At 42.0% G+C, this 24,874-nt stretch overlaps 1 protein-coding gene across 10 annotated transcripts in view; it reads left to right on the forward strand.

Annotated features, from left to right (window-relative positions):
• DACH2 (dachshund family transcription factor 2) overlaps positions 1-24,874 on the forward strand; it is a 324,276-nt gene that overhangs the window by 200,427 nt on the left and 98,975 nt on the right. For all 10 annotated transcript variants that reach the window (XM_079961677.1, XM_079961668.1, XM_079961670.1 and 7 more), the window contains one exon: positions 12,341-12,472. In XM_079961677.1, the coding sequence (XP_079817803.1) occupies positions 12,341-12,472 (132 nt within the window). The remainder of the gene's footprint in view (positions 1-12,340; positions 12,473-24,874) is intronic.

Here is a 24,874-nt window from a genome sequence, read left to right on the forward strand (position 1 = left end):
AATATAAATGGGGAGAAAAGGAACATGGGCTGCATTGAGACATGGGGTAGATTGTGCTAGTTTTGCTGGTTATAACTCTATAGCTTATGTCCTAATTTCTATTGTTCCTTTGACACTGCATTAGCTGTTGCATTATGGAACTGTTGCTTTTCAGTAAATATACCACCACGTCACACTGAATTTTAAATGGCAGGAAAGTACTGTCCCAAATTTAATTTAATGCAATTACAGCACAAAACTCCTGTGATTTTTCAGGTTAAGAGTGTTGTAAATTGCCCCTCCCCCAAATAACATAGAAATGCATGCTAAATGTCTGCTACATTCCATTAGATTTCCAGAAGTGGTTTTTACGTCGTGTGAAAGATAACATAACATGAAAAAATGAATAGGTAAGGAATATTTCAAAAACCAAATAAAATGCTGTCTGATTGCAGCCATTGTTAGCTGACACTAAGAATAAAAATATTCCATGTGAAACTAGTGATGACTGCCCATTCCCAAGACTTTCTCCCTCTGCTGACTTGGCATTTTTTCTTAACTATTTGTTTCCTTTGGAATCAGCAACGCTTTCTACCAGTCTTCTCTTCCTATAACCTTCTGGTGGCATTTCCGCCATCGGAATCAGTTGTGCAAAAATAATGTGTCATGCACTGGTTTGCAGGAGATCCTTTGTGGGGGGAGTGTTGTAAGTTAGGCTTGATAACCTTCTTTTGCATTCTGAGATTTTCTCAGAATAAACAAAAGATCCTATTGTGGTGGTTGGCAGCTGGAGGACTTTGAACTACAGCCAACCCATCCTTAGCCCACCACTTTCGCCTTCATCAGGGAAAGAAGCATTTCAGCCTTAGCTTACCGCAGGCCTTCTTGAAGAAGAGAGCAGTTGCATACACACCATACATTTAAAGAACACCCACATCCCAGAAACCCAGGGAATTGTAGTTGTCGTCCGTTCCCCCCGAGCTACAGATCCCAGCACTCGTAACAAAGTACAGTTCCCATGATTAATTGGGGGTCTGTGATTTAAATTTATGGCATGTCCACAGCCTAACTTTCAGGAACACATGCTTCCAACCACAACCCGAATCTCTCTGACGTTTTCTATTTGTATGTGTTGCTCCTTAAGGCAGAAAGAGTCTTGAAGCAACTTAAAATAGAGTCTATAAAGTCCAAAAATACAATAAATGGCAGATAGATAAACTGAAATGCTAAAATGCACTTGGCATTCATTGGAGGTGTCTGAAACTCTGGCGAACTACTGCCAGTCAGTGCTGACAGTACCAGCCTAGATGTACCAATGGTTTGAGTCAATCTGTGTCATGAAGACACTTATGCAGTCTGAGCCCTTTGCTGTCAGGAAAACAGTCAAACTGCTTTGCAGGTGGCTTTGTTCATCTTTTTCTTTTTTTGCTTGGAAAAGTTCCATAGAAGGGCACACATACAACAACAAAACGCACCTCGGCGTGATCGCTTTTGGTATCTCATTGTTAGTGTTTATTTAGGCAAAGGTGCTCTCATTAATGTCTCTGTGCCAGATGGTCTCATCCCATGATACCCCATATAAAATATAATATATAAGCATCTGTATCAATAATTCAGCCTGCATGGCATAAATCAGTCACATGGCCTGTTCCAGCAGATGGGGAATGCCCTTCGATTTTCATACTAATAACCTAATTCATAAAACATTATTTTGCTTATTTCCATATCATTTTCATATACGTTAGAAGGGGAAATGCTGAGCTCACCCTTCTATCTTGCATAATTATGTGTCTGTATCCATGCAGACGTTAAAGATGAAGGGGAGAAAAATGAGATTTCTGCAATCCCTGTGGTTGTCACTATGTAGAACCGGGGTGGGGTGGGGAACAACCTGTGAACCTCCAGATGTTACTGGACTCCAACTCCCATCAGACCCAGCCAGCACAACCAATAGTCACGGATGATGGGAGTTGGAGTCCAGCAATATCTCAAGGATCACAGGTTTTCTGCCCCAGATGCAGAAGGAAATATTGATAAACCTGTAGGTTGCTTGTGCCCAGGGGCAAATTTGCACAAACTTTTTGGGGAAGTGAGAAGTGTGTTATTCCCTTCATGGATTAAGATCTCTTGTGAATGTACTCCTTATTCTGAAATCTATATTAAGCCACACCACAACAGTTGTCTGTGTGATGGTCTGCCTTCCAAACTACCTAGCTAGCATCAGCAGAAGAAGTACTATGAAAGCTGATCTGTTGTGGTGAATGGGGTACTTCCCTACCAACCTCTAGATGCCCACAGCCAGGCCCCACTTGCCTGTCTTCTTTCTTACACCCAGTTCAGGGGGTGGCACTGTGTGTGGCAGCGTATACTTCCTTAGTCTTAGATGAGGCAAAACAATAATTAGTTGGCTGCACCTGTCACTGGCTCTGGCACCACCTGTTGCTGGCTTCCCTGCCTTCTACCCTATCACTTCCAAGGGGCACCAGAAGGGAATGACACACCTGCTGGAGAACTGGGTAAGAGAAGACAGCTTAAAAACAACACTTTTGTCCCAGTTGAGAAAACAGACAAAGCCTTTGTGGTCTGGTGCAGAAGCCTTAAATAATGTAACCAGCTCCAGTTTTTCTCCCTCCAAGATGCTGCTGAATGGGCAAAATGTTTTTTAGCAAGTTACTCACCAAAGATGACCTCTCTTCAAATTAGTCTACAGTTGGCATACTTCAGCTCCTTTGAATAAGTATTGCCTTTCATGTTTGAAGCAGGCAGCCTAAGGAAGTGAAGTTTCTATCTGTGTTGAGAAAGAGGAGATCTGGTTGCATTTTAAGAATGACTTCTCAGGAAAGCTATGGCAGTGACCTATTTCAGCCACACTTATACTTGGAATATGTTTTATACATTATCATTCATGCTACTCTTATTGTTTAAATTAAAAGAAGAAAGAAATAGTAGCTGGGAAGGTATGATCTGCAGGGAACTTTGGCATGGGCCAAAGTCCTCTCATGTTTGCCTCCACTAATAATTACTCCCCCCCCCCCCAACCTACTGTTTGCAACAAACAGCATCTTCATGCATGAATAGGAACTTGAACTATTTTTCTAGAAAAACAGGTGCTGGAACTCACCATGAATGCCTCCATTGTTCTCTTATGGCAATGGCGACCACCTGAGAGGTGCTGAGTTCTGGTGAGTTCTGTCTGAAGAAAACTCCTAATTATAAGTCCCTTGAACTCCAATGTAGATTAATTTTCTAATATTTTTGCAAACCACTTTGAGGTTTTTTACAATCAAGTGGTGCATAAATTTTGTGGAATAAATAAAATAAGTTTCATGCTAATCATCAACCAGTCTGGAATCTGATCAGAAAGTATCTGTGAGTGGTGGTGACATATTGAGTGTCCAGCTCTCCTCCCCCCTCCATATATCTTTCAGTTTTCACCAGCAAACAGCAGGCTTTGAGGAGGAAGGATGCCTCTGAATACCAATAATAACAATTGGGGAAAATGCTGTTGTGTACACTTCCTATCAACATCTGGTTGGCCACTGTGAGAGCAGAATGCTGGACTACATAGCTCTTGGCCTGATCCAGCAAGGTCCTTCTTACATTCTTAAACTTAGCTATGGTCAAAACTCTGTTCTTGTTCTCAGTAAGGCAGTAAATATTTGCTTTCATATTACCACTTGAGACTACAGGTAAAGTCTCTCTCATATACAAGTAACCATCACATTCTGAGAAGATTTATTTATTTATTTCATAATTTATACACTGTTTGGTTGTAAAAACAACAACAACAAAAACTTAAGAGTTTTGGAGTAGGGTCATAGCCTAGTCCTTCCTCTAGTGTGCTAGTTTTCTGTGGGCAGGTATTTGCTTTGTATAGAGAAGCATTGCACATCAAGATACAGGAAGCTGCTGATAACCGATTTGGGCCATTGCTCCATCTGGCCCAGAATGTCTAAATCAGGGGTTGTCAACCTGCTCCCTGGATGTCAACCTGGTTCAGGATTCTAGGTGGGCAGTAGGGGGTTCCACGGCACAAGCGGAATCCTCCTTCCATCAAGCACTGGTGGGCGGTAAGAAAATTTTGCCATCAAGAAAGCTGCATTAGTGGGCAGTAGATATAAAAAGGTTGACTACCCCTGGTCTAAATTGACTGCAGCAGCTTTGCTTAATTTTCAGTGTCTTCCCCAGCCCTACACCACAGTGCCAAAGATTGAATCTGGAATCTTTTGTGTGCAAAGTGTGTTCTGTGCCAGTGAGTTGCACTCCTTTCCCACCTGCAGTCTGAAGGGGCACAACTGGCCAGTCCTTTCGCAGGACTCAGTCCTGTCCATTTCATCAAATCTTGCGTAAGGAGACACAACAGACTTTTCCCACTGCCTGTGTGTCCCCCTCCCCAAGTTACGAATTGCAGCATGTTTGCACCATCTTTAAACGTGTTGAGATTAATGCACTCAATAGCAACAAGTTTTTCTTTCCATCTGTTTCCCTCAACTTGCTTGTTTTATTGATCCCATCAATAACAATTATTAAAAGTGTAGGAAACAGTTGCTTAATTAAGTTCAACTACAGTGGAGGGATTGCTTTATCTTCCTCGCCTACTGGTGCTGTTTTTAAATTGTTTTAAGGTGTAAATTTAAATATATACGCTCAAGCAACTTTGGATGTCAGATTTAACATAGTGGCACCTGGCCATTAAAAAACCCCAACCTTCTGCCTTGCAGTTATAATGATGGGATTTCTTTTCATCCCAATAAAATGGGTAACTAGGAAGCAAGCTTTTAAAGTGGGGACTATCTGGAGGGGACTGGGGAAAATTATATCCTTCCCAGTGCTTCTAGTCAGACATGTTGGATTGAGGGTGGGGTGTTTTAAAATTCTAGTGAAGTACAGGCTGTGACCATTTTGCACGCATTCAAACAATGTGCAACTGCCAATGCATAGGTTGCTTTGGACCTAGAGGAGGGCAGAATACAGGTGGGGCGGGCGGGCGGGCGGGCGGGCTTATGCACCCAGGAGACAGATACGCAAGCCATGCACAACTTGAGGGTTGCCTGTAGTGTACACAGATTCCGCTCTTGGAATCTTTGTTATCCAAAACCTTGGTTATCCAAACACAAGGAATTATTCCCAAGCCTCACTACCTGAATGGCAGATCCAGATATCCAAACAGCCGGAGTTTGCACACTTCTTTGTGCTTTGCTGGCTAACAGCAGCCATTTCAGGCAGAAAGCAGGGAGGGGGAGGGATATCTGACAAATCAGGGGGCAAGAGAGGTTGAACAAACCAGTCCTCCCCCCCCCCCCCGGTCTCTCTTTTGCTGGTTGACTGCAGCCATTTTAGGAGGAAACCATGGCGGGGGGGGGGGAGAGATCACAGATTAGAAATGTTCCCACAGGAAATAATGGAAATCGCCAGCTTGTTATGCAAATGCTCACCTAATGAACAATTTCCTGGGAACACATTGTATTTGGAAAGTGGGAACTGTGCGTATTTTGTTTCTACTTTTAACACTGCTAAGCTCTGTTTCAGAGTTGTGTTAGACTTCTGTATCAAATACAACCAAGAACCTTGTAGCTTTTAAAATACAATGATATGATTCAGACATTAATGCCAAACCATGTTTTGTGGTAATGTCTAAGCCAACATAATGTGATGGTCTGTACTTTGCAGGTTGGCACGAAAGCAGAATCCTAACCAACACAGTATCAAGATGGCTTGCAAACATTTGAGTAAATTGGCTGGAATGCAAACTCTTAACTTAAATTTCAGAAAACACATAACCATCAGGGTATTTATTTGTTCATTTGCTCATTTGTTTATCGCAACACCTAATCCCTTTTTATGAAACATCTGAAAACAATTTAACAAGGAAAACATTTCACATAAAAAGCAATTAAAACAATTTCATATGTAAAAACCATTTCAAGTCCAATTCAATTTTAAAAAATAATAATTCCCCTTCAAATGCTTGTTGAAAAAGAATGAAAGACAAAGGAGATTGTGTCTTTCTGATATTTACAGGAGAGAGTTCCAAAGGGTAGCAGCTGCCACTCACTAAAGTTCATGAATATTGGGATGGTTGCTGGGATGATGCAGATAGAATGAAAAGCAGATATAGGTGTTAAGTCAATGGGAGAGGGAGGGAGGGCAGGTTGGTTGAAGATGGTTAATGGGGCTGTCCATTGGGGCTGTCCATTGAGAAACTGCACATTACCATGGTTGGCAGCTCAAAATGCTGGCTCATCTCATAACATAAATACTTGGTATTTTTGAAGTGTTCAGAACACCTTACATATGTTATCTCAGTCATTATTATAACTGTTGTATGCAGGAGGTAAATATTATCGTCCTTATGCTACAAATTGGGGGAGATGACTGCAGTTGAGAGGTTGTAGCATTTTTGGACTTACATCCCACTTCTCCAGGGAATGTAAGAGGTTTACATGTTTCTCACTCCCCCGCCTCCCCACTTCATTTAATCTTATGAGAACTCTATGAAGCAGGTTAAACTGATAATATAGTTACTGGCACAACTCACCTAATGAGCTTCACTGCTAAATGTGGATTGCAGCTTGGGTTACCCCATTCCTAGACCAACACCCTTGTTACTTTTCACTAACCTGGAACATTAATTTAGGTTGTCCAGTGAAACAGTGACAAAGGTGAAATTTGAGCTAAGGACTTTTGTAAAATGAACTCTCACTTAATTTGATGGAACTTGTGCTTTTCAGATTGCACCCTTAACCACTCTGCTGAAAACACAAAGTAGTGCTACTGTATTATATAAGAGTAACCACCAGGTGTGTGGTGGGTGTGAACACCTTGTAGCCAAATTCTTAGAAAGCTTTTGTTTTGTTTTGTTTTGTTTTGTTTTGTTTTGTTTTGTTTTGTTTCCTAAACTTCTTCTGTGGTACATGTTAAAGTTTTACAAAAGCTATTAAAAAAGAAAGTTCAAATAGAAGGCAGTTCATTTCGGCCATGATATCACTCCAGAATTGAAGCATTATAGAAAAGCTAAACAATGCCAAATGGATTTGGCCGAGATCAAAAGCCAAATCTATTTGTTCGCTTTCATCTTCAGTGTTCCATTTCCTAGGAGTCTGACCTTAGTCAAACATCTATTAAAGTTAGCTTTTTGATCTCCCCCCTTCTTTTTCAAAAAAGAAGGGGGGAAGTCAATCTTGAAAAATTTTCTTCCAAAGACAATCACACTATTGTGTTTTTAATGTTCCACCAGCATCTAAGTAAATAGGATTCTCTGGTGTATGCGACAGAACACTGGTTAAATGGGACAATCATTTTTGTGTCTTAGACAAGAATCAAAAGGAAGCATTCTTCAGAGGCTGTTAACTGGAACAAGAAAATCCCCCTTAGGTCACTGGAAACCTGTTAGCTGGTCGATCTATGGCCTGTTTTAGTCCTTTGATTAAAAAAAAAAAGCTTTGTAATTTGATAACAGGTAGCTTAGTTGCTTCTAATGTGGTTTCCTCTTCATCAGTCAAAGTTGACAGGTGTTTAATCAGGGAAAAGGTTCATTTACTCCTAAATTATGAGACTTGTAGTCAGGTTTCAGTACCAGTAGAAAGACAGCCACTACCAGCTCTTTGATCCTCCCCAATAATGTTAAAATGATCACTTTTTATTTACACCTTTAAAATATTATGCTTTCTGTAGCATGCTTTCTGTAAATAGTTCTTAGCGTAAATAGTTCTTAGTGTACTAGGTGCTGGGTCTCCAGGTTTGGCAATGGCTAGAGAGGGCGCAGCCTGCAGAGGACCATATAAGGAGGCCTGGAGGGTCACATATGACCCCTGGGCCTGATGTTCCCTGTCCCTGCCTTAGCCTATCACTTCAGAACTGTGTCATTTATTAACGATGATAGAGTCATACGTTCATCATCTATAGTGGAAACAAAGCCAAGAAGGGAAGCTTCTAGGTCTAGCTGCTATATAGAGGTCTATATTGTTCTTTCTTCTTTGGCGATCACTCATAGCAAAGTAAGATTGTTTTCAATCAACACGGTTTTAACAGTGAGTTCATAAGTGACTGTGGAGGGCAATTCTGGATCCGCACATCCTTTCACGATGGGAAGATAGGTTTCCAGCGGGAGTTGATCACGGTGAGGATTTGCCAAATGTCCCTTCTTCTTAGCTCATTTCTCCCTTTTGTCCTTCTTCAAAGTCCATGATGCCTTGGTAAAGCGCTCACAGGCCAGTGAGTCCCAGTTGTCGGCGTTTATACTACATATTATTTTTTTAAAGATTTGCCTTGAGAGTGTCTTTAAACCTCTTTTGTTTCCCATATATTTCTGTTTCCCAATAGAGTGGTTGCTATGAAAGATGATAATCAGGTGTGTGTAGGTAGGTGGGTGGAAGGGACCACAATAATCTTTCGTCCAACCCCATACCATACAGGAATCTTTTGCTCAACATGGGGTTCAAACACACAACCCTGAGATTAAGAGTTTCATGCTCTATCGGCACTCTAACCTAGGAATGGGCAACTTGAACAACTCTAGATGCCGCTGGAGTTGCACTTCTGTCATACCTGACTGTGCTGACTGGGCTTGCTGGGAGCTAGTGTTCAACAAAGTTCTGGAACAGGTCCAGCTCTACCATCAGGCAGAGTGACACAGTCAAAGCCTGAAGCCTCTTCTCAGCTAGGCTGCTGCCGTCAGGTACAGTTGAAGGATGCTATCCCATTACCAGTTCCAACACTGATCTGTTCAGCTCCTGCATAGTGAGTGGATGCAAGGGGGCGCCATCCTGTCCTTAGCTCAGGCAGCAACTATTTATTGCCCAGCCCTAAGAGAGCTACAAGTTCCCTATCCCTGCTCTAACCAGTACACCACACATGTGACATATTTACTTACTGCAATTGGAGAGTACATAGGCTTGCAGTTTTTGTTCCTTAGCACCACAGAAACCTAAGTTCAATGAGTACTTTTATTCTTCGTCTTCAGTTAATGCATTTACCAGGACAGTTGCCACTTTTAAAAAAGAGGTTCAATTATTATAGGACATGGAACACTCTGCTGATTTTCTGGATAGCCAGTCTTTCTTCCCCCTCCCCCTCCTCTCTCTTCAACCCCATCGCCCAAAATCCTTTCTCTGCCTTTTTACATTCATCTTTGTGATCCTGAGAACCGAAAGGGTCAGGCAGTCAACTATACAGAATAAGATAAAGGTCGCTGGAGTGGAGCTCACTAAAAGTATTAAGTATTACAATCCTGACAAATCATTCCCATAGCCTAGACTCTAAAAGGAACGGAAAATGTCATGAAATCAATCAACCATCATAAGCGGGTCTCTGAAAAGAAAGCAAGGGAAAATACAATCTAACCCGGCCTTTTCCTTTCCAACTCTGATTTTGTCATTTCCTCTCAATCATATAACTTAAAAAGATTTTCAGAGTATGAGACGGATGCATCTTGTTTATGTTTCACCCATCGTTGATAATATTGTTATTTTACTGATTTTAACATTTTACATGGTGGAATAATATGCCAAGATACATACAAGTAGCAATACACATACATTTTCACTAGGTTTATTTCAGATTCTGGGACTGAAGTTCCCCTGAGAAGGGCGAGGCCAGATTCCAATCAGCTCCTGATCAGTGCTGGGGCAATATCATAGGCTGCTTATTAGCTGGACTTAGCCTGGCATTTCCACCCTGGCATGTTCAGTCCAAGATCCTAAAACCATCTATGCCATTTTAGGACTTATACATAAAGCAGAATGAATTGGTTGAGCCAACGAGGGAGCAGTCAGTGAAAACTGCAAGTGGTGGGTAACATTTTTTTTAATACTGCCCCCACATTGCAGTTAACAACTCCAAGCAAAACAGCCAGGATGGAATTGGAACATCAAAGTTTGTATCAAAATATTTTCATAGAGAAGCATTAAAAAAGAAGACAGCCACCCCATACAGTCATAAGTGATGCAGTCCATTCTGGCACCCCAGATCTCAACCTACTCATTCCCCCTTCTTTCTGATCCATCTGCAAACTAGGTTCCAGTCTCCTCACTAGTGCTAGGCTGAGCATTTGAAAGACTGAAGGATTAACCTGGATTTTGCTTGATTGAAAGAGGGATAGCTGTCAGAAAAGCATGAGACTCTTGATCTAGGGTTGTGGCATCGAGCTCCATGTTGTGCAAAAGCTCCCTGCATTGCAGAGGGTTGGACTAAATGACCCTCGTGGTCCCTTCCAACTCTACAGTTCTATGAATCTATGTGTGTGCAGTGAGAGGGTAAATTTCACCTTTGTCCATTAGTTTCTATACACACCCACACACCTCCATCCAGGCAAGAAGCTTTATCAGAATTAAGGGAGAAATTTTGAGCCAGGCGAAAACACTCAAGGAAAATACAAAGTAAGGCCAGTGAATGGTAAGACATCAGGAGCAGGAGTGTGGGAAGGAGCTTGGGGAAGGTGCCTAGACCCAGGTAGAAAGGTCCTCAGGACTATGGTTCCCCATCTCTGCTCAGGAAGTTGCCTCCACCTTCAGACCTGTGCTGGCTCCCCTGGCACCCAGTGACAGTCTATCTTCTCTCAAGAGGTAGCATCTGCCTTCAGTGTGGTGTAGTGGTTAAGAGCAGTGGACTCGTAATCTGGTGAACCGGGTTCGCTTCCCCGTTTCTCCACATGCAGCTGCTGGGTGACCTTGGGCCAGTCACACTTCTCTGAAGTCTCTCAGCCCCACTCACCTCACAGAGTGTTGTGGGGGAGGAAGGAAAAGGTCAATGTTAGCTGTTTTGAGACTCCTTAAAGGTAAAGGTACCCCTGCCCGTACGGGCCAGTCTTGACAGACTCTGGGGTTGTGCGCCCATCTCACTTAAGAGGCCAGGGGCCAGCGCTGTCCGGAGACACTTCCGGGTCACGTGGCCAGCGTGACATCGCTGCTCTGGTGAGCCAGAGCCGCACACGGAAACGCCGTTTACCTTCCCGCTGGTAAGCGGTCCCTATTTATCTACTTGCACCCGGAGGTGCTTTCGAACTGCTAGGTTGGCAGGCGCTGGGACCGAGCAGCGGGAGCGCACCCCGCCGCAGGGATTCGAACCGCCGACCTTTCGATCGGCAAGCCCTAGGCGCTGAGGCTTTAACCCACAGCGCCACCTGCGTCCCTTTGAGACTCCTTAGGGTAGTGATAAAGCGGGATATCAAATCCAAACTCTTCTTCCTCTTCTTCTTCTTCTTCTTCTTCTTCTTCTTGCCTGGTCCTGAGGAAGGCACAATCTGCCTCTTGAGGAAAGCATGCAGTAACTAGTGCAGAATTATGGATGGGTTCCTTCACCCCACAATGAGCAAGATTTCTCTGATCTGGAGGGAGGACAGTTCACGTCAGCCTGCTTCTGAAGGAAGCCAGGAGCAGCTGCTCTCATCTCTGATGGGTATGGGACCCAGAGACTGCAACATGGCTCCCCCCCCTCCTATTTTCAATATGGCATTGTGCATTAACATTTCATACCACCAGATGTTTCATTGTTCTTGCTTTCTGAATGTCTCACTTGACCCACAGCAGGTTTGAATGTGGATATCGCATACAACTGGTAGAGCACCCAGAAACCAGGCACAATTTGGACTTGAAATCATAGCGGCGCCAGAGCCTTAATGGTTTTGTGTGTTTTCTCCCCCTTTTGAATGTTTCCAGTTACAAATAGTTTGATAATTTAATTAAATGTTTTGTTTTGATATGAGGGACTGCAGTGCAGGCGGTGTGGCTTGCCATTCAATTTTAATTAATTAATTGCATACCTCAAGATTAGATTACTCATAGCTCCTCTTTAGTTAATTTACTTGTTCACAGTTTTGACAGAAAAGCTTTATGAATAATGCAGAGGGATGGGTACCATCTAACCAATTACTAAACTTGGGGGGGGTGTGAGGATTTAGTTAGAGAACAGTACTACCTTCCATCATCATCCATAATCTATAAATATGAATGCAAAATACATATAAGTATGAATATATGTGTGAATATCTATCAGGGTGCCCACCGGGTTCTATAGCTCCATTTGCACCAGGTTACAAATTATAATTGCTGTGTGAGTCTTGCTTCACTCCCTCAAGCAACTGCCCACATTATTAATGGCTGAGAGCCATTATGGCAATGCACTGCTTCCTGTGTTGAAGGGAATAAGCCAAACATCACAAGTGGGGAGAGTGTTATTGTGTTCATATCCTGTTTGTAGGCATCTCAGAGTCATCTGATTGGCCACTGTGAGAACAGGATTCTGAATTAGATGGCCCTTTGGTCTGAACCAGCAGGGATCTTATGTTCTTAGGCAAGTTGAAATGACAGAAAAGACTGTTTGGTCATTTTGTTTAAATAATTTTTCTCTTCATTTCTGTGGCTAGGTCTAACAGCAGCTGCCATGGCAGAGGCGATGAAATTGCAGAAGATGAAGCTGATGGCCATGAATAGCCTTCATGGAAGTGGGAGTCAGAATGGGACAGAATCTGAGAATGAGGAGCTGAATTCCAATGCAGGTAAACAAATCTGAAATCTGTTTCTTTGAGTTTACTTCTTAACTGTTCACTCCTGGGAAGGAGAAATTATTCCATTGTCAAGCAGTTGCTATTTTGGGTTGCCCTCAACTCGAATAGCCACTTTACGAGAGTCACACATGGAAAAGCTGCCAGATTATGGAGTTGATGGTGGTAACTCGCTTCTTCACCTTTGTCTTTCTGAGGGATGACTCATACTGCATTCCAAAAATTAGAATGTTTTGGAAGTCATCCATAATTGACAGGAAAAGTCCACACACAATGGAGGATTTTTATTTTTATTTTTATTTATTTTTTTGGCAACAGGAGAAGTCATTGTTGCACAAATGAGCTTTGGGGGAGATGTTGATCACACCTTTCGCTTTTGGCAAATGCCAATCTTAATGCTTAGCCTTGGGGAGAATGATTGTGTGTTTACGTGTTAATCATCATAATTAACATGGATCTAGCACATTTCAAGTTTTGAGAGCACTTAATGTATATCAGCATAATGTCTTTATGGGATCTTCTAAGATAGGCCTCTATTATTTTCACCAGGTTGCAAATATGGTGCTGAGGCTTGAGATAAGATTTATTATTCCATTTTTAAAATCTCTCAGTCTTGTTATAAGACTGTGAAGTGGTCTCCCAGTCCAGACACTGATCATATTTATACCACAAGGTTGCTGCATTATATGCATTAATGTCATAGCTCTGGCTGAATATTGGCTTGCCAGAGATTTTCTGGTATATGGATTGACAGTCCACAATGGCACAATATGCCTGCAGGGTCTCATTTCCTGAAATTAGACTTGAAATAAGCCTTCTGTTGTAGCCAAGAGAAGCTATTTTTGCCTGAGGTCCAAAAAAGTTTCTCCACTTTTCAATTTCTCCAAAGGCCCAAAAAAGGTTAGCAACCCCTCTTGACTTTGAAGAGGCTCGTATCATTGATTCCCCAGCTCACAGTACTGTTTACTTAGCTTCATTTGTAAGAACAGCCTGTTCAAGGCAGTTCACTACATAGTAAAACTGTTACAGGCATCACCCAAAAACCCCAAACCAAATTGTGCCTTCCTAGTTTGTTCAGCTTCCTGATTCATTTCTCCCACTCATGGTGCAGGAAGAGAAAAGCAGTAGTGATCAAGCACATTGGTCCAGCACACTGCCCATTCCAAATAATGCACAAGAGCCAGCAGTCTTATCATGATGTGCGAACATGGGCAATGTATTGATCTTGATCCATGCAGTGAGTTATTACAGCAGGGTGGAACAGAAATATGCAAAGAGGGTGGGTGATTTTGCCAACTTCCTTATGGAAATCATATGAATACAAAATGCTTCAATATACCAGACCAGACTGTTGGTCCTTCTAGCCCAATGCTATCTACTCTGACTGCCAGCTGTCTTGCAGGATCCCAGACAAGCTACCCCTATATGAGAAGATGCTAGGAATTAAATATGGGACCTTCTCTGTGTAAAGCAGGTGTTTTGCCATTAAGCTATGCCCTTCTCCCCAGTCATAAAGTGTATACCAACAATTATCTCTTGTGCATGTTCTTTTTGGTGCTCTCTGTACCACCCAAGGCCATCTAGATCAGCATTTCCCAACCTTCAGTTCCTTAGCTATTGTTGACTACAACTCCCATCATCTCCCAGCCAGTGGCCGGGGTTGATGGGAGTTAGAGCTCAACAATAACTGGTGGCCCAAGCTTGACAAACATTGCTCTAGATACTTCACTGAAACTATGGTATGCCCATTATAATTCTATGTCTACACTCAAGCTTTTAACAAATGTTTGGGGCGGGTTTTTTTTGTGTATAGACTCATACGGGCTAAATGACTGCTAAAATAAAATGGTGTAAAACAAAAATAAAAGGAGATTGAATTTTGAAAGTGACTTCTTAACAAAGGCAGGCGGCAACATAGCCACTCAACCAGGAGCCACGTCAGTGAAGAAAACATTTTATTTTAAGGAGACAGACCTACAGTTTCTTTGATTCGAGGTTGTGTTTAATAGCTTCTATAATGGCTGCAACATGACTCTGCATCTCGATTTCAGCATGAATAACAACCTGTTCGTGTTTCATTTAGCTCCAAATGAGAAATTCTGTCTTTTTATTGTTTTAGGAAATTAGTCTGTGTACTATTGCTCCTGGAACTTTATAATTAATCACTAAAGGTTATGGCTGTTGAGAGTTTGTGGGAAATAGACGCCTGAGTGGTTATAACTATAGCTGTCAAATCAGAAATATTGGTTTACAGTGGTAGAGTTTGTTATTCTTTTGGATTTTTAATAGATACACACACACACGGGGAACAAAGAGTTTGAAGTCACCTCTTTGCTTGAAAAAAATATATGTGGAAAGTGTGTGTGTGTCCCCGTGTGTCCTTTCATTCATTGCTACATAGTGATTTCCACCAGAGAGATAGAAAAGATATGCCTTTAAAACCCTTTTCATTCTGGATGATTGCCTCGTTGCCTTTTGTGATGGTTTAAGTGGAGCAAGGAAAATGTTTGGCAATTGGGCTTGAATAAAATGGTATTTGCCAATGTCTTTCTTTTTTGAGTATATATTATTGTGTTTTTGTTAAGATTCAAATCCAAAGTACACCTGGAGTTTCTGAGAGAAGGATGTTGAACATGTAGTGTGCCCTTCTACAAAGGAACATGTAGTGTGCCCTTCTGCTCACCAGTGGGTGGTAGGGTGGAAAGCAGGGAGACAAACAGCAGGTGCTGTTAGAGCTAATGACAGGCAGAGGCAAATAACTCTAGTTTTGTCCCTACCCACCCCCACTCCTAGCAGAGTTCTGCATGGGCAAAACTCAGAATAAGGAGGAGTTTGTCAGGAGACTTGTAGTCCTCTCATTCCAATTCCCAGAGTTGCCTGGGAAGAAGAATTAATTGTTAAACCTCTCTGGGAATTGCAGTTCTGTGAGGGGATTACAGGTCTCCTAACAACTGTCAGCACCCTGAAATTCCCAAGATTCTTTGGGGAGAGGAACCATGGTTGTATAACATGGCATGATACAGCTTTGAAAAGTATAGTACAAATGGGCCCCAATTTTATGGAACTCCCTTCCAGCTGAGGTCAGGCAGGTCTAATGTTCCACTAAAACCTTTTTTAAAAATTTCGTTTAGCAAGCATTTTGTTTGAATTCTGTTTTTACAGTTTTCGCTTACTTTTATCTTCTTTGTGTCATAGCACAACTTGCAACCACTTAGAGACTACCCATAATTAAGTGCTTATATAAATAGTCAGAATAAATAAAACACAGAAATTAGAAGTACTAGTAGGGGTGACAGTCATGCCACTGCTGATATGTGACCATTATTTTTGGTTCTTTGCTGATGTGCTAAATATGTGAATGAGTGGATGAAAGGGAGATAAAAAGTGAACAAACTGATTGTTGCCTGCAAGTTTTTGTTTTTGTTGTTGTATGTTGAAGGATTCTTTATGCCATTGCGCTGTAATCAAAGAAGCATCAACATATAACTCCAGAGATTGAAGCTGCCCATTCCAGCCATTAAGCAAGGAATAAAGTTGACTTAAGTGAAGTGGGGTGGAGGCATTTTAATAGAAGTTTTCCAATACATATGTGTCTGTAGCATTCCTGAGCAACAGCACCAAAGAGCATTAAATACTTCTTGTGGCAAATATTCATTATCATTACTTGATTATTTCTTCTTCTTCTTCTTCTTCTTCTTCTTCTTCTTCTTCTTCTTCTTCTTCTTCTTCATTGGCATTTTTGTTTTAAAAAAACATCGTGTGATTTTCCATAACTTTACATTGCCTATATTCTGACTCTCTCGAGTCAACGACTTCCTCCCCCATCCCTCCCAACTGACTTTCTAGTTTCCAATTATCATTTCATCCGCATTTCTCATTCCCCTCATCTACCTTTCCCTTTACTTTAAAATTCCTTATCATTGTAAATAAGTTTCTAATTTTAACTGACAAACCTTTAAGCAAGTCCTGTTAGTGTTGTTAAGTGTTTACAATGTTCTTTCAAATAAATAACAAATTTACTCTAGTCTTTTTGAAACTGTTAGTCTTGCTGGTCTTGGATTTTCCCAAACAGTCTTGCCAGCTCTGTATATTCAATCATCTTACTATGCCATTCTTCTACTGTCGGAGTTTCCTGCTGTTTCCACATCTGGGCTAAAAGAATCCTTGCCACTGTTTGCTGCGTATAAGAATATAGTATGGTCTTTCTTAGGAATCTCTTCTCCTAAAATACCTAACAAGAGAGCTTCCGGTTTCTTATGGAATGTGTTCTTAAACACTTTCTTAAGTTCATTATAAATCATGTCCCAGTATGCTTTCACATCATTGCTTGATTTCCGAGGCAAACTGATATATTAGTAAGGAGCAGGGCAACCAAGGAAGCAAGCCTCGTGCAGCTTCTGGCAGTTCAAGAACCAGGAGGAAACCTCTTTAATAGGGTAAATAATAATAATAATAATAATAATAATAATAATAATAATAAAATAAATTTCTGTTTTGTGTGTGTAACATGAGTTTTCCCCCATGTACCTGCCATGCAGTTCCACCTGCCCCTCCTAAATGCAAACATCCTTCACGATCTGTTTAAAAAACCACAAATACATCACTCAGAGGAATATTTAAAGGAGCATCAGGAGGGGAGAAACTCATTGGTTTAATGGAATGCTGTCAAGAAAAATCAGCATCAGAAATGACACAAGGGCAGAATTGATACTTCTGCACTGACACGTTAAAAGAAAATCCCATACATTATTTAGAAAACCTCGAAATCTGTCAGCAGTATGATTGCCGAGTTAGCAGAAGCAGGAGGGAAGGGGCTCAGAGTTGAAAAGAAAAAGCATAGGCATGGATCCATATTGTAACCTTTCATGTTCTACACCCACCATAAGTACCTAGCTATTACACGGTCAGCATTCCCTCCCCCCTCCCTTTTAAAAATCCCCATTTTAAAAATCTCAAGTCGAAAGTGGTAGGTGTTTTATTCAAAAAAGCAGGCTGCCTAAGCTGTTATTTTGTTGTAAGTATAAAGATGACAAGATCTAAGAACACAGTGTGTGCTTTTTGTTTTGTTTTTTTAAAGAATCTTTTTTTAATGCCTTTGCTGATTTCCTAAAGTAGTTCCCCCCCTGCCGCCACCCCCATCAGTAAAATAGGCATAATGTGGCCATGTTTTGCTTATTTAAACACATCGGTAATATATGGACAGTTTTATATTCCAGTGGTGCCAATGTTTAATTCTCCATATTATATATCTTTATCTACCCACGTATATCTAATGGCCAAATAAAAATACCTTTATTTTTGTTTTTAATCTTTATGTTATATTTTGCAAGAGAACTTATCTCAAAAAGTATACTCTGGGCAAGGATACATTTTATGGACATTGAACATCTCTCCCTGCCCTGTTTTGAAACCGCCCCCCCCCAGCCATAAAGGTCCAGGTGTCAGTGGCAAAAGAAGACTTGTCCCTATTTCAAAAGCCACTTTGACAGGAATTCTGCACATCTAAGCATGAAGGATAGGGCTTGCTCCAGGTCTCAGATTCCCCTAGTAAATTGCCCTCTTGTGGGGTGCTCTCCTGTCACAGGGCCCCGGTGTATTTCCCTGGCTGCAGGCCATGCGGGGTGATCCTAGATCTGGGACAATGTGGGGTATTAAAGGGATGACTGCTTGGTGTGCTAGGCATTTAAGGGGGCCAAGTAGTAGACCCTACTATGGACCTGGGATCCTAGCAACTCTTCAGTGTGCATCAATTTTGTTGTCATAGCAAATCAGTTGAGCTCCCTTTATCCCCTCCTAACTTTGACAGGAGCAAGGCAGGCTGGCTGTTGCAGCACCAAGGACAGCTCCTAGTTCAACTTTCCTACACTCAACTCCTTGTTGAGTATTGTACTGTCGTTGTTTAGTGTTTAGTTGTGTCTGACTCTTCGTGACCCCATGGACCAGAGCACGCCAGGCACTCCTGTCTTTTACTGCCTCCCGCAGTTTGGTCAGACTCATGTTTGTAGCTTCGAGAACACTGTCTAACCATCTCGTCCTCTGTCGTCCCCTTCTCCTTGTGCCCTCCATCTTTCCCAACATCAGGGTCTTTTCCAGGGAGTCTTCTCTTCTCATGAGGTGGCCAAAGTATTGGAGCCTCAGCTTCATGATCTGTCCTTCAAGTGAGCACTCAGGGCTAATTTCCTTAAGAATGGATGCGTTTGATCTTCTTGCAGTCCATGGGACTCTCAAGAGTCTTCTCCAGCACCATAATTCAAAAGCATCAATTCTTCGGCGATCAGCTTTCTTTATGGTCCAGCTCTCACTTCCATACTACTTTTGTACTACTACTTGTTAATTGCTTGTTATCCAAAAATCTCCAAGCAACTTACAGCACATTTAAAAACATAAACAGAAGTACATTATAACATTTTTTTAAAAAATCAGACAAAACACCTGCCATTTATTGATAGACAGGTGTGTGTGCATTTGTGAGCGTGTGCACATGTGCACACACACCTTCCTATCTATCTTCCATCCATATATACACAATGCAGCCGTACATTACACCTGTTGGAAGCTTTGGCAGCACACTAGTAACAAACCATCATTTCATTCTATCAAAAACCTGAGAGAAATACTGAGTCTTGACTGGTCCTGAAAATATGTCAGTGGAGGCACCAGACAGATCTTGCTGGAGAAAGCATTCCACAGGTAGGGAGTTACAACCAAAAATGACCTTTCCTTTGTCACCACCCTTCATCACAGCAGGGCCTTGGTGAAGGGCCTCAGAAGAAAACCTAAAGGTCTGGGTAGGTTCATATTGGGTGAGGTGTTCCGGAAGGTACTGGGATCCTGAGCTGTAAAGAGCTTTATAAGTCAAAACCAGCACTTTGTATTGGGGTCTGAAGTGTACCGGCAGCAACTGTAATTTGAACAGAGTAGGTGTTATATGATCTGTTCACCTGAAACCTGTCAACAGTCAGGCAGATACGTTCTCCACTAACTGAACCTTCTGGACTTAGTACTGGAGTCTCTCAAAGGTCTGATCCACTGGCCTGTTTGCAAGTACTTCTGCCCCCCCATGGCTTCCCACCTGCACTGCTGGACTGGTGCGGTGGGGCTGGAGACACTCGGTTTTTCAGGCCCATGGGAAGGCACCCATGATGGTCCTGACTCTGGTTCTACAAGGCCTAATGTATGGGACGTGGTCCATCAGGCTCCTGCCTGCAGTTTCAGGTTTAGTTGTCGGCTGATCACCTAGCCTAGCTCTTTAGCTGTTGTTACTGTGGGCTCCAAGTCCGCATGGTGGTCACTACTTTGGGGTCATGTCTCATTGGCAGGAAGTTAAACTAGATGATATTTGACCCCCCCGCCTGTGAAATATTATGATCCCATAAGATGATTCTTGTTAATATCTTGTTGTACAGTGCTATGAAGTGGTTTATAAATTTGCAAAATAATAAATAAATGAAATCACTAATAAAATAAACTCTCTGCTGCCAAATGATTAGAACTCTTGCTCTTTTTCATAGCAATAAACTAAAAGATAGGTGTTGAACGTTTCTTTTGTTGTTTAAGCTGCTCTGCTTCCATCATACCCCCTCCCACAGAAATATTTGGGAGAACCCCTCTGATAGATGGTATAAAGGTATGCCCCCATTGCACAAAGGGTGTAGTTTAGCAATCTGCCAGATTAGTAGGATGCTTACTGAGGTAGCACGTGCTCTGATTGGCTGAGTTTACCCGAGAGGGTTTTCTTTTACATGGTTTGATTGAATGTCTCCTTGCTACATACAAGGCCTGAAATAAGAAAGACAAAACCTCTCTGTTCCTTTCTCCTCAAATTATACACTGTTTTTGTTGAGTTTTCATTAGTGAAGTGTTATCAGGATTCATTTCCTCTTCGGACTCCCATCTGTGTTATTTAAGTGAGTTTGCCAACACCTACCTGTAACACACAACACTACTAACAAATGTCTCTAGAATGAATTGTGAGTAAATGTATGGCCCAGTTCTTCCGGGAGAAGAAGCTTGCCTACCGCAGTTCATTTGCATATGTCAGTTCTTATTCCTGGTTATCAAATTAAAAACTGCCTGCTGCCATTCTTAAAGCTGAACTTAAGCAAAGAGTAAGGTGGCAAAAATCCATCCAGGCCAATTTGGAACCAGTTCAGTCATTCCTTAAGGCAAATGTACTAGAGGAATATTTGGGAAAGCAGACTGCATGTCCACTTTTAAATATTTGACCCAAATGGCACTGCTAAAGTTAACCATGTGAGTCAGTATCAAGAACATATCATTGCAAACTTGTCATCAGCTATTAGCACCATTTTAAATAAAAGTTAGTTATTATTTATTTAAGGCATTTATATACCACTTCATTAGGGATGCGGGTGGCACTGTGGGTTAAACCACAGAGCCTAGGACTTGCCGATTAGAAGGTTGGCGGTTTGAATCCCTGCAACGGGGTGAGCTCCCGTTGCTCAGTCCCTGCTCCTGCCAACCTAGCAGTTCGAAAGCACGTCGAAGTGCAAGTAGATAAATAGGTACCGCTCTGGTGGGAAGGTAAGCGGCGTTTCTGTGTGCTGCTCTGGTTTGCCAGAAGCAGCTTAGTCATGCTGGCCACATGACCCAGAAGCTGTATGCCAGCTCCCTCGGCCAATAAAGTGAGATGAGTGCCGCAACCCCAGAGTCGGCCACGACTGGACCCTTTACCCTTTACCTTTATACCACTTCATTTACTGTATATACCATGATGGCTGAATTCTGCCAGTGCTGTCAGAGGTGGTAGTGTACCTTTTGAATACCCATTGCTGGAAACCACAGGAGGGGAGAGTGCTGTTGTGTTTGTAGGCTTCCCATTAGGGCATCTTGTTGACTGCTTTGAGCACAAGATGCTGGGCCAGATATGCCACTAGCCTGATCCAGCAGGCTCTTCTTACGATCTTATTTCAAAGCAACCGTCCCGCCATAGTTGCTGTTTTGGCGTGGGCACAGGGCAGATGAATCCAAACTACAGTCCCCAGGTAGCAGCTGTAAGACAGTGAACATACATTTGACTGCATTAGTGGTCAATACAGCAACAGGATGAGTCAGGAGAAAACTCTCAAGATGCATATAATAAGCTTTTTCCCTTGGGCTCACAAAGAAATCTCAGAAATACTGACCCAAACAATAGTGAGTTCACCCATGACTAATCTTATCAACCTTATTTTTTACTTCACTTGAAATTCCTTCCCTTATTAGAAAATTCTTTTATTGTTAAATCTTGATTGTGAGTTAAGGACATGAGGGTATGGCTTGATGAATCAGTCAAATACCAATCTGGGTCACTTATGCATATGGTCACAAGTGCATGCATTTATTCAAGTAATCCATCCTGCTTCTACATTAATTTGTATTACTTTTTTAAAAGCATGGAAATTCACATTTTAATACAGATTTTAAATACCCACCCACCCCCACAAATATGAATATCCAGTGCTTGGGGGGGGAGTACTCGAGGTTACACAGTACTGGCACCCACCCACACCCAAATTTTAAAAGCGTGGCACTCACTGTAAGAACTTGTTGTTGAGTTCTGGTACCTTTTTTTCCTTTTTTTATAAAAAATATATATATATCTAACAGAACAATCCAAAACTAGGAGGAAGAACCAATGGGAGGTAAGCCACTTTTTTTTTCTATAGCCTGCAAAACTCATGCTTGCATGAGAGTCAGGGGGGTGTACATTTCTCCTCCCTTTCCCCCTTCCTATTCCATTAAAAATGAAGAACAATTTCCCTCCCATTTATTCTGGTGGGAGGGAAATAAATTATGCCAGCTTCAAGGTTGGTGTAGTTCATCCTTCTTTCTGGGTGCATGTCAGAGGACTTTAAATCCTGTGGATCTACAGTGTCAGCTAGCACACTACCCATGCACCCCCAGAATACCTTCTCTGATGTTGAAGTTCCAGTGTAGAGGGACACCATCTGTAGGCCATTTTGGAACCTCTCAGAGGAGGCATGTGAGCCTGGGTCTCCCGCTCTCAGGTCCATAGCTCAATGGAAGAGCATCTACTTTGCAAGCAGAAGGTCCCAGGTTCAGCCCCAGGATCTTCAGGTGGGACTGGGAAAGATCCCTTCTGGAATCCAGGGCAGCCACTTCTAGTCAGTGCAGACAATACACAGCTAGGTGGATCAATTGATTCAGTATAATAAGGCAGCTTCCCTTATTCCTGTATTTTTGTTCAAGTTGGAATTTGCTGGAAACTCTAAAAATTAACAACAAAATATTAAATTATTAAATCTTAGTGTTTCATAAGATGGCATAGTGATGAGATTCAAGTGGGACAGAACTTTTTTTAAAAAACAACAAAAAAGCCTCTTCCAAATGAAGAGAGTGCCTATATCTGTCACATTTTTTCGTTTCCTTAACAAATTTATAGTATTTGAGTGCAGAGGTCTAACACTTCAAAGCATAAAAAAGAGAAAAGACATTCACCATTCACTAATCTTCACCCCCCCTCCCCATTCTGCTATCTTCTTACAGCAGCACTAATGGAAATGTATTTTGTTTAATGACTCTGAAATCCTGTTTGTAATTAGATGTGGGAATTGGTCTTACTTTGTAACAGATGATACTGGAATAATAATATGAGAGATGCTACACTGAGACCACTCTCCTCCTAAATCTATATCATCTTTCAAGCTATTGACAGGAAATGTGTCCGAGAAAACATAGAAAACATAAGAGATTGATTTTTTTAATAAAGAAAAAGGCAGGAGTGTGTCTGATCCGGCCTTATTCCTCATCAAATTATTTATGGGTTTACGTAGTAAACCATTTTGTTTTTGTTTTTCATTCAAACCTGAGTATTTTAGGAGCTCATGTGGTGGGAAGGTTAGTGAGGCAATGCTTGCAAAAAGTGTGAGTTCTATTTCGGTCACACTTAGACTGCTGCTCTCTTCAAAACCTACATTCATTGCAAACGCCAGATGTGACCCTCCAGGCCTCTCTCTATCTGGCCCCTGGAACCCCTGGATCTGGCCCTTGGAACAGGCTACACCCTTTCTTGGTCCTGCTTCAAATCCTAGGTGTTTTCACCTGGCCCAAACATGTCCCAGAAACTCTGATAAAGCCTCTTGCTTCCCTGGATAAAGGATAGAGAGGGGTGTTTGTAGAAACGAGTGTACTCAACAGAGGTACAATTGGCATTAATTGCTGTGTCCTCTTTTGCATCTGAACTTGCTTACATCTCTGGCATGTGGCCTGCAGAAGTTTGCCTAGAATGTGTCCCTTTGGGCTGAAAAGGGCTCCCCCATACCAGGTTTACTGTGAAGCCCTTGTGAATCCCTACTTCTCATGTCATGCTGTAACGTGATCTCTGAACAAAAGTTTTCAGGTAATAAAATCGTAGAGTTGGAAAGGACTGTGTGGGTCATCTCATCCAACCCCCTGCAATGCAGGAATTTTTACCCAACGTGGGGCTCGAACCTACAACTCAGAGTCTATTGACTGAGCTATCCAGCTGAAGAAGTCGCCCATCCTTTCCCTGTTTACCCCTCCCTATAGCTCTGTCCCTTTCCTTGCCCTATGTTGCGTTTTAGATTACAGGCTCCTTTCATTTTCTATGAAGTGCCACACACATTGATAGAATGAAATAAACAAACAAATAGCAAGAACAATAATTTTTGCATGGCGACAAAGCACTGATGCCCTTAAGAGTTACCCCTTGGCAATTGTTTGACTGATGCTCTCCCTGAAAGGTACAAAGCTCTTTCAGTGTTCCAAGACTTAAGCTGCTCATGCACCCTGGATCAGGTACTTGAATACAGGAAAAGGTAAAGGGACCCCTGAGCGTTAAGTCCAGTCGTGGACGACTCGGGTTGCGGCACTCATCTCGCTTTACTGGCCGAGGGAGCTGGCGTTTGTCCGCAGACAGTTTTTCCGGGTCATGTGGCCAGCATGACTAAGCTGCTTCTGGCGAACCAGAATTCTATGTGAGAGTGGTTTGGAGTGCATGCATAAAGGCTGGATTACAAGATTTCCCCAAGGGGAGCACCATTTTCCATGACCTCTGTTCATTCTGTCTCCCTCTGTTTGGGGGTGGGAATGTATCATTGGGCTGAATTCCATTTTTTGCTAGACATGAGTTTCACAGGGGACAGCTGAGAAATTGTGTTTTTCCTATTTATTTGTTGGTTTACTTTTTTCAGCCCCTTGAACAAGTAGCCAAGGTTTCTTATGCTTCATAACTAAGCAGTAAGAAGGTTCTGACCTTTTCCTAATTATTGCATTAGGAAGGTGCACATGACAATGATTGGTGTTTCCAAACATCTACTGATGTGGAAGCTCTTTGCTAAAACTTAAGAAATTACTCTGTATGAATGTGTATGTGTGATACTGTCATTCTATCTGAGCAGTAAAGGAGACAGT

The sequence above is a fragment of the Podarcis cretensis genome (assembly GCF_951804945.1).
Source record: "Podarcis cretensis genome assembly, chromosome: Z".
Lineage (NCBI taxonomy): Eukaryota > Metazoa > Chordata > Lepidosauria > Squamata > Lacertidae > Podarcis > Podarcis cretensis.